The sequence below is a fragment of the Neoarius graeffei genome, chromosome 19, assembly GCF_027579695.1.
Source record: "Neoarius graeffei isolate fNeoGra1 chromosome 19, fNeoGra1.pri, whole genome shotgun sequence".
Classification (NCBI taxonomy): Eukaryota; Metazoa; Chordata; class Actinopteri; order Siluriformes; family Ariidae; genus Neoarius; species Neoarius graeffei.
This window is the reverse complement of record NC_083587.1, coordinates 28878460-28892326: the sequence shown is the minus strand read 5'-3', so window position 1 is coordinate 28892326 and position 13867 is coordinate 28878460. Positions and strand designations below refer to the sequence as shown.

General features: G+C 38.6%; 1 protein-coding gene across 3 annotated transcripts in view; it reads right to left on the bottom strand.

Annotated features, from left to right (window-relative positions):
- kcnb2b (potassium voltage-gated channel subfamily B member 2b) overlaps window positions 1-12400 on the bottom strand; it is a 205894-nt gene extending 193494 nt beyond the window's left edge. For 2 of the 3 annotated variants that reach the window (XM_060899960.1, XM_060899962.1), the window contains exons 1-3: window positions 12208-12400; window positions 6138-6273; window positions 5287-5855 (exon numbers count right to left, since the gene is read on the bottom strand). In XM_060899960.1, the coding sequence (XP_060755943.1) occupies window positions 5287-5855; window positions 6138-6186 (618 nt within the window). In that variant the 5' untranslated portion in view covers window positions 6187-6273; window positions 12208-12400. Of the gene's footprint in view, window positions 1-5286; window positions 5899-6137; window positions 6274-12207 lie in introns of those variants that run through there. The other variant, XM_060899961.1, reaches the window with a different exon arrangement.
- Between the last annotated feature and the right edge of the window lie 1467 nt (window positions 12401-13867).

The window sequence follows — 13867 nt, the reverse complement described above, 5'->3', positions numbered from 1 at the left end:
ACCTTTAAAAGTCAACTAAAGGAAGAAGTCAACTTAAAAAGAAGTCACCTTTAAAAGGGTGACCTTTAAAAAGGTAAACTAAAGAAAGAAGTCAACATTAAAAAAGATGTCAACTTAAAAAGAAGTTAACTTTAAAAGGTTGACCTTTAAAAAAGTCAACTAAAGAAAGAAGTCAATGTTAAAAAAGAAGTCAACTTAAAAGGGTAACCTTTAAAAAACTCAACTAAAGAAAGAAGTCAACATTAAAAAAGAAGTCAACTTAAAAAGAAGTCAACTTAAAAAGAAGTCAACTTAAAAAGAAGTCAACTTTAAAAGGGTAACCTTTAAAAAAGTCAAGTAAAGAAAGAAATCAATGTTAAAAAAGAAGTCAACATTAAGAAAGAAGTCAACTTAAAAAGAAGTCAACTTAAAAAGAATTCAACTTTAAAAGGGTAACCTTTAAAAAAGTCAAGTAAAGAAAGAAGTCAATGTTAAAAAGAAGTCAACTGAAGAAAGAAGTCAACTTAAAAAGAAGTCAAGTTTTTTTTTAAAGTGACCTTTAAAAAAAATTAAATTAAAGAAAGATGTCAACATTAAAAAGAAGTCAAATTTTAAAAAGTGACCTTTAAAAGTCAACTAAAGGAAGAAGTCAGCTTAAAAAGAACTCAACTTTAAAAGGGTGACCTTTAAAAAAAGTAAACTAAAGAAAGAAGTCAACATTAAAAAAGAAGTCAAATTTTAAAAAGTGACCTTTAAAAGTCAACTAAAGGAAGAAGTCAGCTTAAAAAGAAGTCAACTTTAAAAGGGTGACCTTTAAAAAAAGTAAACTAAAGAAAGAAGTCAACTTAAAAAGAAGTCAACTTTAAAAGGGTGACCTTTAAAAGAAATCAACTTGAAAAAATGTCAACTAAAATGGTCAACTTTAAAAAAAAAAGTCAACTAAGATATATTAATATTATTAATATTAATAGACATTTTTTTCAAGAGAAGCTTGAATAAGCTGAATGAGAGAGAGAGAGAGAGAGAGAGAGAGAGAGAGAGAGAGAGATACTCAGCAGAGTTACTCTATAAAAAATAGGTCTTGCCGATACCAAGAAACGCCTTCAGGTCCTTTCAGACTACAGGGAATTTTATCAGTTGGTGTGTGTACATGTGTACATGTCAACAGAGAACCAAAAGAATATTATATATTAATGTTAAATTATAATACAAAGTGAGTGTAATATTCGGCCCTTTTGGATCAGAGGAACTTCACTTTATAGGAGGAAAAACTGTTCATTTTAAAACTGTTCTGGGAACTGTTGGAGAAAGTTTCCCCTTTTTTGTGGGTTGGCACTGCAGGAACTGAGAATGATCGTAGTTCTTTAGAATGCCAGTTTGAGGGACTTTTTTTAGCTCCTACTTCAGGGTAGGTGCTCTCCCAGCACAAGATGAACCATGAGTAATGGAAGTGTACAATGATTTGTCCAGAAATAAGCGCATGTTGATTGATCAAATACAAGTTAATGCAGCACTGGCAACTTCCATTTTTAAAAATCCATGTAAAACTTTAGCGGTGTAAACAACTTAACATTAGCAATAAAAAATACAAATAAAAACACAGAAAATTGGACCTACAGTGAAGGGCAGGCTTTATTGAATGTATGTGTGACAGAGGACATTCAGCATGATTTTGACGCGTCTAAGCAAAATATAAAAATCTTCCCTAGCATTTCCTGCTAATATCATGCTCGCAAGCCAGCTTACATCGCTTCAAAGTTCCTCCTGATGGTGCAAACGCAAACAGAAAAAAACCCTTGAAAGTATGTAGTTCTCGGAAATCTCTCCAGTGGGTATTTCTTCTCAATAAGTCCCTACAGCTGTTTGCTTCGAAAGCAACTTCTAGAGCCATAGAAATGAACAGCAGAATGTGAGGGGAAATATTCTGTTGTGTTAAATATATAAGCTTGTCGTACTACTGTAGGTTACATGAGAATAAAGCTGTTTTGTCACCTTGTGTAAAGTTGAAGCATGGTTGTGGTTCAGTCAAGCAATCACTGATGACCATTCTTTGTCCCACACACACACTTTTTTTTTGTTTAGCTTTGCTTATATATACTTACATTAGGCATGTAAAAATATATTGTGTGACGATAAATCACAATACAAATTTATGATAATTTGAATCGATGAAAAAAAGAATCATGATTATTATTGACTTCACCATAGGTGGAAGAAACAGAGCTCTAATGCTGTGAAAACACACAAAAAAACATCTAAAATGGGAAAGAGCTGTAGTGCGATTGACTGTACAAATAGATTTAACAAAAACTCTGAGCTCTCTTTTTACAGACAGCTGAAAGCTAAAGAAAAGAGAAGGAAATGGAGGTAGTTATTTTATGTATAAGCTGCTACTACTACTACTCTAGAGGACAGCAGCGTCCACAAATGTTCATCAATATTTATTAAGAAAAAGCCTATTTGTTATTAGCCTTTTAAATTTTTGATAAAGGGAATATTTTAGTTAATAAGCTATTGTTTTAGTCCAATCTTAACAAACATTTCTAAATAACAACTATCCATCCACCCATTATCTGCTTATCCTGTCCTACAGGGGTGCAGGCAAGCTGGAGCCTATCCCAGCTGACTATGGGTGAGAGACCAGGGTACACCCTGGACAAGTCGCCAGGTCATCGCAGGGCTGCCACATAGACAGCCATTCTTGCTTACATTCACACCTGCAGTCAATTTAGAGCCACCAATTAGCCTAACCTGCATATCTTTGGACTGTGGGGGAAACCAGAGCACCTGGAGGAAACCCACACGGACACCATGCAAACTCCACACAGAAAGGCCTCCACCAGCCTCGAACCCAGGACCTTCTTACTGTGAGGCAACAGTGCTAACCACTACACCACCATGCCGCCCTTCTAAATAACTATTGTTGGTTATTAAGAAAATGAAGCAAAAGTGTTTTAATGTAAGAAAAGAAATATTTAAGTTGATAAAGAATAGAAAAAGAAATCTTGCATTTTTTGGTAATAAAATTTTCTTCATTTAATTTTTTTTCAAAAATATCGTGGGAAAATTGAATTGTGAATTGGGTGAATCATTACATGCCAAACTTACATTTAGTATACACTCTTACGTGATAATTTTCCAAATTCGCTTTCCTTCACATCTGTTTCCCGAATATTCATGACCACTGCTTCTTTCTTCTTGATTGAGTTCTTGACAGATGTTATGGTATGTTGTAAATACTTAAATGGTTAGTTTACGGTGTCATGACAAAAGGGGACTTTTAAAATAAATCTATCATGGAAGGAATAACACACGACAGCTGGTTCTGTTATACAAAAATAAGGTATGCTGGGTTGGTGTAACCTTCATTATAGCTGCGATAAATAGTCATTCCCTCAATAGCCTCTCTCCCTCTCTGTGAGCTGGGAGACTCTGACTGTTACAAAGCGCTTACCACCAAGAGTTTTCTATACATGCTTGAAAAAATGTTTTCTAAAAAGCAAAAACATCACCACATCAATGATTATACGTTTTGCTTTGTTCAACAAATCAATTTATTATTAGTCTTAGATCACGTGACGCATACAAGTCCCTGTGTACGAACAGTTACTATAGAAACAATAACGTACCAGAAAGAACTGCTACTGTCTACGAAAGCAATGCAGAGCTTCTGACCAATCAGATTCAAGCATTCAGACATTACACTGTGCTATATATTTTGTTGGAAGAAAACTCTATTCTATTCTATTCTGTCTTCCTTCAATCTTTCTTTGTGTAAAATGTTTGGATATGGGTCTGTCTCAGAAACTGGGTGCTGTGGGGGTCCCCCACTAAATATACTCACAGTCAATAAACTATACGGTTTTGAATGGTGATGTTGGTTTTAATTTGAAATAAAATGATGAAAGAAATAATACAGATAAAACTAAATCTTTGATGTGAATACTCTATTCAGAATTTGGCAAAAATTCTGCAAATTTGTGGGAAAATGGCGGCTTAATCTGGGACATGATAAATGGTTGACTCCATCACATTCCCTTAAAAAGGTTGTAGTCCACTGAAAAGTCTACAGTTATCACTAATTGTATTTTAAGTTGTAACTTTATACACCTAAGGATTGGTGCGCTCGCAGAATAATCATAACCGTAATAAAACATCATGCAAAATATTTGATCACCGTTGTAACTCCATTTTCCGCAAAACCCAAAACCAATACGATCGTGTGTTTTGATCTAAACGGAAAGCCTCAGGGTCAAGGTCACGACCTCACCAAAAGTAGGAACTTAAAATCACTACGCCATATAAAAGTGTAGTTATAAATCTCCGATTTTGTTTTTTAAAACGAAAGCTGAAAGTGAGGTATAGAATATGTTTCTTACAGAATATGTTACGATGGTAGCTGGTCTTGTATGAATTTCTGAGCTATAAAATGAGTTGTGGTCTATTTTTTACTGTAGCGTGTTATTTGTGTGCGGGGAAGGACACACATTAACAATTTGCATGTGTAGAATGGAATTTTCCACTCCAGCAGTTAGAAGTTGATCGTGCTTCCATTTGCAGTCTTTCTGTTACGCGGATGATCTGTTCGGACGTTATCGCTGAAAAGGTGAGTTTTGACAGTTTTATTTTGTTTGTCTTGCAGTATAAGGCAATAGAATGTTTCTTTTTCATCTTACTTTCATATTTCGTAGTGTTTGCGTATTTTTGGCCAATATTTTGCAACCATGGTCAATTTAGATCGAACTTTTGATAGAATCTACGGCCAGTCATTTTGCCCCGCCCCCACCTCGCGCTCCGTCCGGTGCGGTAGTGATGTCCCGTTGCTCATGCGCCGCAGCAGAGACCTGCGCGACCTTCAACAGGTACAGTCACTGCTATCTTTATTCTTATTAAACATGACAAAAGAAACATTGAGTGTTAGCTAAATGCAAAAAAAAAGTAAAATTAGAAAATTTATTTTTTGACCATAATGTCCCAAATGAGAGACCAGTTTCTGAGACAGACCCATATGCAAATGATGATGATGTAATGAATATTCATATCAGTCTATGAGGTCACATAGCAACTCCTACATTAGCTAATTTCCCCTGAAAAGTGTTGGCAGTGTTGACTAGTAGGTTACTGAAACAAGCGATTTCACTTAGGCATGGCGTTTGTGCTAAACTAGAGTATGTCCAGTACAAAACTAAAGTAATTTGGGAAGAAAACCTGTGATAGCTGATCAAGCACGTGTGGGGTAAATATTTTATTATTAGGACTGGCTGTAGGTTTTAAACTGGGATCGCACATTATTGAGCATCATCTTACCTTAGCAGCGACTGAGGAGTTGGGCTTTTCCAGAAGATCCCACAGTTTCTTCCTCTTATCAGGACAGCAGGAATGGTCAAACTCCCCCTCTCCATCCCTCTCACGCATTGTCTCCGCTTCCCTCCGCAGCTCCTCGTTCATCTGCTCCTTCTTCTGGTGATAGCGCGCCTGGCAGCATGACTCCAGATAAATCTCATCAATACCCCAGTAATCGAGCTCCTGTCCAAACGAGAGAGCACACATCTCCTCCATCATGTGCAGCTTCCCAGTGCGATAGAAGTTCAGGATGCTCGTGAATGCACCCGGGTGCCGGTCAAAGAAGTACTCGTTCTCATTCAGGCTGTAATCATCACACACTTCCATGAGCGACTCGTGCGTGTTGCAGTCACGCAGCTTCCCCAGACGCGTGCGCGGGAGCCGGTCCAGAGTCCGCCACAGCACCTCATGGTTCAGGCCTCCCACATTGATCCGCACTCTTCTGGTGTGGGCTTTGGTGCGGATGATCTCGATGGGCTCTGGGGGAAGCGACGTGGATGAGCGCGAGCCTGTTTTTGGAACTCCAAGACCAGCTTTATCCGTCATGGTTCATGCAAAAACAATTGGTTATAATGGATAAAAACTGGTCTGGACTTTATATCTTATAAAAATGGAATCCAGTGTCAACTAATCAACCTGGAGGAGCGCGGGCTCGCTTTTGCAACTCCTAGACCAACTAGGATGCGCCATCATATCATATATCATATATCATATCATATCATATTGTGCACTCCAAAAAATTATGTGACTCAAAACAGTTCTTTCCTGTGTACAATTCGTAACTTAAACTGAAAAATAATATTTTAGCTATGTACCAGGTTGTGTCGTTTCCATCTGGTTATCCGTCAGCCAATCAGGAAACATTGATGAACAATTCTTGCCAGAAAGAAAAAAGATACAAAAGGGTGATCCAGTCTATGTTGGGTCTTCTTTACACACACGCCTCCACAACTGCAAGGAAAGAGAAGTGAAAATGCCTGAATGTTAATAATGTCATTCCTTGTAAGCACAGTTGAATTAACAACAGTGTACTGAATTAGCACCCAATCAGTTACCAATTCTTTTTAAAGAGAAAGTATTAACAGTGTACACGCTCAAAGTGTGGCTAGAAGACGAAAGATGACATCAAAGATTAATTTGCATATTCACTAAATGGTTGTGATTATTTGCATATCAAAATGTGTGACAAAAAATAAGTAAGACTTTCACAAGAATAATAGAATAGAATAGAATAGAATAGAATAGAATAGAATAGAATAGAATAGGTTTTTATCAGAATGAAAAATAATCGAATGCTTATTTCTAATAAACAGAAGTCATCTATGATCGTGGCATCACATGATACTACACGATATGGCTAAAAGCTTATGAACACCTGAACATCACACCAATATGACAGCCATTTCCAAACGGTTGCCACAAATTTCGACGCACACAATTATATTGAATGTCTTCATATGCTGTTTAAGGATTACAATTTCCTGTGGAACTAAGAGACCCAAACCTGTTCCAGCATGACAATGCCCCTGTGCACAAAGCACACTCCATGAAGATATGGTTTGCGAAGGTTGGAGTGGAAGAACTCGAATGACCTGCACAGATCTCGGACCTCAACTCCACTGAACACCTGTGGGATGAATTGAAACACTGATTGCACTCGAGGCCTCCTCACTAAACATCAGGTCAGTGCCTAACCTTGTTAATGCTCCTGTGGATGAATCGGCAAATCCCTAAAGCCACGCTGTAAAATCTAGAGAAAATCTTCCCAGGATAGTGGAGGTTATTACGTCAGGAAAGGAGGGGATTACATCTGGAATGGGATGTTCAACAAGTACATGTAGGCATGATGGTCAGGTGTCCACAAACTTTTGGCCACATACAGTATTGTCTGGATTTGCATAATGCTACAATTTGTATTAAGAATGCAGACAAAAAGAAGCAGTGGTAGTGAGTAGTCAGGAAATAGACGCTATCAATGAAGAGCGTGGGTGGGACAAACAATGGTGATCAGTGATTGGTTGTTGGGAAATAATGGAAATCAGTGATTGGTTGCTGGGAACATCAGTTCACACAAGCACAAATCAGCCAAGCTTTCTTTACACTGGTGGTCACTTGAGTGCTGTATCAAGTGCAAGATAGCTGCGAACATCTGTTGAAGTGGACTATAAAGCCACCAAAATGTCACTTTATTGGCAACACTGGGTCCAATGTGTTCAGTGACCATTTCTTCAAGTGCATGTCATGATTACTGATGATCTCCTGGATTACTTTGCATAATTTATGGAAAGAGATCACCCCTGGACAACCTCTAGCCAAATATTATTTGGGCTATTGACCATTCACAGCATAGCACTGACACGCACTGACACGACAGGGTACAAATGCACAGCTACAAGTGGTAGGCTTACCTGCTAAAAGAACCACTGTGTGTCTAGTATAAACAGGCTTTATACAAGCTAATTAGGACCAAATAAACAGGCTAGGTGTTAATGTAGCACTAAAGAGTTCATTTCAGTTCATCTGTAACTGATACACATAAACACTGTGTTCCAATCATTAGACAGATCCCTAGGTGGGCAGCATTGGTGCCCTCCTGAGATCCTATTTGCACCGTAAAAAAAAATATATATATATACCGTATTTTGTTGTTTTGAATTAATAAAGTGAGTGACCTGGTTGCCTTAAAAGTTTGAGTTCATTAAAACTCATATTAGCATAAAACTCAGAATAATAAGGCAATCAAGTTGCATTGTGCTAACTTACTATATGAGTTTCAACAAACTTGAAATTTTAAGCCAACCAGGTTAATCACTTTTTTAAGTTAGCACAACAAATTATTTTTTACAGTGTGGAAGGAATTTGAGGGCTAACCTTCACAAGTCCCTGTGTATTCACAAATCGTAAGTGAATTACAGTTTGCATTTGTCAGTATGTTTTTCTGTGATTAAACTGAAAGTGTCAGAGTTTTTCCAGTATCCACTTGCTAGCCACCATGTCCAAATTTATTATGCCTGACAACAACAAATCTTAAACAGTCCAGCATGCCAAGTGCCTTCAAAAAAATATAGCTAATAACCAATGTTTTAAGTGGGCCGGTACGTAATGGTACGCAGTACCGCCACTTCTAGATTTTAACCCCTGGCATACCGGGACTTTTTACAGAGTACCAGGACTTCTCACAAGCTCACAGTACCCTTTCCTGTGCTCTCCATATCAGAGCATCTCTTGGCGATTCATTATGACATTTAAACTACATTATCCAGGGTGCACTACGTGACGCTCGCCTCTCTCAACACTTGTGGGACTACGTGACGCTCGCTCGCTTGTTCACGGAGAAGTCGGGAGCAACAAATGGGAAAAACAAAGAAACAAAAACAGGACAGTTATGTTGACATGGCTATAAAAGGGAACAAAGAGAATGAGAGTCGAAACAGAGTCGGATGATGACACAGTCAAATTCTACCGTGACAGAAAATGCAGGTGGGGAGCAGCAAGCTAACACTAGCGCGTCTGCTAACAGTGAAGAGCCTGTTGCTATAGTAATGCCTGTTGCTACCGATACTCCAGCCAACTGCGACATTAACAATAACCTCCTTCAACATGAATGGCCAGACTGTTGGTCAAAGGATCAAGTACGGTAGTTTTGCTCACAGAACGACTGGCTTATTTGTAAAGATGAAAAGCTTGGGTGTAAGATATGTAGCCGCCCAACTCATACGCCAACAGGTGAATATGGGGAGTATTGGTACTTATTTTTTTCCACTTAAAGCACTGCTAATAACACAACTTCCTTCAGCATGGAACACAGCAAAAGCAGCATACACTGTCTACCTAAATCCATAATACTTATATCATGTGCACTCAGTGTTAGGATTTTTTATTTTAAATAATTCAGTCAATTTTTTAAATTCACATTAATCATAGCCAGTTTTCCAACCACTAGCTAAATCACATGCTAGCTACCAAACCCGTAAACTACTCGTTTCATACTGCAGCTCATCCTATCTCACAGGGATCCGCAAGCTTCCAACTCACAATCTACCAACAGCTGGGTGAAACTTTAGATAGCTACACAGGTAGGGACTAGCAGATACACTGGTAGAGCATTTTATTCCGCCAATCAGACTGCATCAAAATGGCAGGACTAAATGTTGTGTAAACAATTAACATTATATCATTCTTTCTTGTGTAGTATTCACTACAAAAATCTGTCTTTCTAAGGCATGAACCTTTATAGACTTCTATATTAGGAATAGGCAGGTCGCAATCTATCGTGCGATGAAAAATTGCGATACAAATTTATGACAATTCGAATTAATGAAATAAAAAATGAATCGCAATTATTACCAGGCTGCATAATTTCTTAGCTTTTCCTAGCTGTAATTACGTTGTTTAAACAGCACCGGGGACATACAATAGAGGGAATGCACATGACTTCAACCAAGGTAGAAGTAACACAGTTCAAATGCCAAACACACAAAAAACATCTGAAATGGGAAAGAGCTGTTGTGCGATTGACTGTACAAATAGATTTAACAAAAAATCGGAGCTCTCTTTTAACAGATTAATGAAAGCTAATGAAAAGAGAAGCAAATGAGGTAGTACAAATTTTCATAGAAGTTTATTAAGAAAAGGCCGATTTGTTATTAACTCTTACTTTTAATAAAAGTAATATTTTAGTTGATAGGCTATTACACTTTATTCCAGCCTTTACAAATGTGGGTAAATAATTATTGTTGGTGTTTTAAAAATTAAATAAAAGTTGTTGTTGTTGTTGTTGTTGTTGTTGTTGTTGTTGTTTAATTGAACGAAAAGAATATTTAAGTTGATAAAAAAAATAATAGGAGAATAAAATGTTGCTTTTTTGGCAACAAATTTCCATTTATTTATTTATTTATTTATTTATTATTTTTTAAATATAGTGGTAAAATTAAAATCATGAAACCAATATCATGAATTGAATCAAGTATTGAACGGGGTGAATCATTACATGCCTAGTGAAGAAAGTAATAATAGTAAATTTGATATCATACAAATTACACTATATGACTATAATCAATAAATGTTTAAATAATCAATAAGCTTAAAAGCCTGATAAAATTGTGACCATTTATAATATGAGTGTAACATAAGAGTTCATTTATTCAACATTGTAATCAGCTTCATCAATATGACAACGATACAGTACTTGACCAAACTCTTGAGTGTTACTTCATCTCTTCAGTATGTGTTATTTCAATACCCCAAGGCCATAGGTGTTAAAGTCATACAAGTTCATTCATCACTGTTAACTCTGTTAAAGTATATTATCTCGCCTCACAGCAAGAAGCTCTGGGTTCGAGCCCTGTGGCCGGCGAGGGCCTTTCTGTGTGGAGTTTGCATGTTCTCCCCGTGTCCGCGTGGGTTTCCTCCGGGTGCTCCGGTTTCCCCCACAGTCCAAAGACATGCAGGTTAGGTTAACTGGTGGCTCTAAATTGACCGTAGGTGTGAATGTGAGTGAGAATGGTTGTCTGTGTCTATGTGTCAGCCCTGTGATGACCTGGCGACTTGTCCAGGGTGTACCCCGCCTTTCGCCCGTAGTCAGCTGGGATAGGCTCCAGCTTGCCTGCGACCCTGCATTGGATAAGCAGTGACGGATAATGGATGGATGGATGTTATGTCTAAATTTAAAAAAAAGGTCCCTTGAGGATTCTTTGTATGATTAACAGGTCCAGCTTTACTAAATTAGTAGTGTGTACACTTTCTTATATTTGGAAGGAAGCTTTGAACCTGACAATGAGTTCTCTAGGGTTGATGGTTTAATTTAATTAAACACCATGTATTTTAATTCAAGTAATAATTTATTCAGCAATCTAAGTGATCACTCATGAGTCTGAATTATTTGTCTTAAAACATATTATTCTATAAATACTATGAATTATTCATTAATTACACTCTTAAGAAATAAAATAGGTTCCTCAAGGGTTCTGCGGAGGTTATGATTGGAAGCTTTTATGAACACAAAGCTGTTTGGTGTTTGGTTATACTCCTTTCAGAGAAACAGAAGTCTGGTTTATGGAGTTAAGACATCAAAACTGTGAAATAATTTAAATAGTATTATATAGTAAATAATAACAATACAGTAAACAGCCCTATTCGACAGCTGTAGTAATCCATATTATATCAAGAAGCACTCATCTAAGTAAAGAGAAACGACATCCATCATTACTTTAAGCCATGAAGTGACTTTAAATTAATTTAAAAAAATAAAGAAAAATCATTGAATTAGAAGGTGTGTCCTAATTTTTGACTGGTACTGTAAATCTGGATGTATTACTGTACTTCAAAATGTAAAGTTAATTCAGCGTTGTGTGTATTATTTCAGGTCTGTTGGAATTAATTCATGTCATAGACTTTAACAAGCAATACAAGGGTTAATTCAACCCAAGAGTTACTTCATTCAGAAAATGAACATTGTAGGAGTTTAATCAAGTTCAGTAAGCACTGTAGGACTGAATTCAGGGATATGAGTGAATCCAGTATGAAAGGTGTGAAGTCAGTGCTGTTTATGATAATTTAATCCTCATGTCCAGCTTGTGATGAATGTCCTACAGCAGCATTGACGCAAACTGTTGCTCTTCTTAACTAGCTGAGCACACAGGAGATGTGATCATGTTAGTATTTTTACTTTGAGTCTTCAATTCAATAAAGCAGTAATAAAGGTGCAGTAAGACTTTTTCAACCTGAGCATCATGAGACATTCACATGAAGCTTCATCAGTGTCATTACTGTGCAGCAACATGTGTGTGTGTGTGTGTGTGTGTGTGTGTGTGTGTGTGTGTGTGTGTGAGAGAGAGAGAGAGAGAGAGAGAGAGAGAGAGAGAGAGAGAGAGAGAGAGATCTTACCTTTCTGAAGTAAAGCAGCTTTGGCATGCAACCCGTCTTTCACACAAGCAGCAAAGAGAGAAGAATAGATAGAGATATAGATAGAGAGAAAGGAAGAAGGGATGTTTTCCTAGAGCAGATTAATCTTCAGTGCTTTCCGTACAGATCTACATTAAAGAGAAACGTTTGAGCTGCAACACATCGAGGAAAAAAAAAGAAAGAGTGTGCACCAGAGCAAAGCTGCGTCCATCTGCTGAACAGTGTGTGTATGTGTGTATGAGTGAGCATGTGAGGGAGGGTGTGTGTGTGTATGTATATGTGTGTGTGTGTGTGTGTGAGAGAGAGAGAGAGAGAGAGAGAGAGAGAGAGAGAGAGAGAAGCTGCACCACAGTGTGGAGAGAAAGAGAAGCACATCAGAGTGAGGAGTTCAACTACAGTCAGTACACACACACACACACACACACTCTGAATTGCTATACAGAGAATATAATGTGTCTCAGTGACTTATGCCCAAACCCTTTACTTGCCTTGACTCGTGCTGTGAAACACTAAATCCAGTTCCCAGTGTAAGCGAGGATGAACACTTTTCATCCTCATCGGCTCTGTCTCCATCACACAGTGTTCCACACTTTATTTCTCAGCACTTCTTAAACATCATCTGGATATGAAAGGAATACTCCGGCAATGTCAGCCTCATCTCTGTTTGCCGCATCTGTGGTGAATGAATTCATTCACTCATTCATTATCTATAGCACTTATCCACTAAGGGTTGCAGGTGAGCTGGAGACAATCGCAGCTGGCTTTGGGTGAGAGGCAGGGTACAACCTGGAGAGGGTTCCAATCTATCATGGGGATAACACGGCCGTGTGGGACCCAGATGGGAGAAACCTGGGTTGCCCAAGTAGGTTTTAGCTAGGGCCCATATGAAACCCACTTTTAGCCCAACTGGGCTTGCCCACATGGGGCCACCGCATAACCCTTGGCCAAAACCGACTGGAGCCCAGCTGGGCAGCCCACATTCAACCCATGTGGGACCCACATGGGTGTGTTGGCAGGGTCATATTCATACCAATGGACAATTTAGATAAGCGAATGTGCATGCGGGCGGCACGGTGGTGTAGTGGTTAGCGCTGTCGCCTCACAGCAAGAAGGTCCAGATTCGAGCCCCGTGGCCGGCGAGGGCCTTTCTGTGTGAAGTTTGCATGTTCTCCCCGTGTCCGCATGGGTTTCCTCCGGGTGCTCCGGTTTCCCCCACAGTCCAAAGACATGCAGGTTAGGTTAACTGGTGACTCTAAATTGACCGTAGGTGTGAATGTGAGTGTGAATGGTTGTCTGTGTCTATGTGTCAGCCCTGTGATGACCTGGCGACTTGTCCAGGGTGTACCCCGCCTTTCGCCCATAGTCAGCTGGGATAGGCTCCAGCTTGCCTGCGACCCTGTAGAACAGGATAAAGTGGCTACAGATAATGAGATGAGATGAGAATGTGCATGCTGTTGGACCGTGGGAGGGAACTGGAACCAAATGCACTCAGGAACGAGAAGAACAAACTCCACACAGAAAGGTCTGTATTGATTGGCAGGTTTGAACCCAGAACCTTCTTGCTATGAGGCAACAATGATAACCACTGCACCAGTGCATTAATTCCCAAAAACAAGAATTTGGTCATATTTTTTTCTGAACA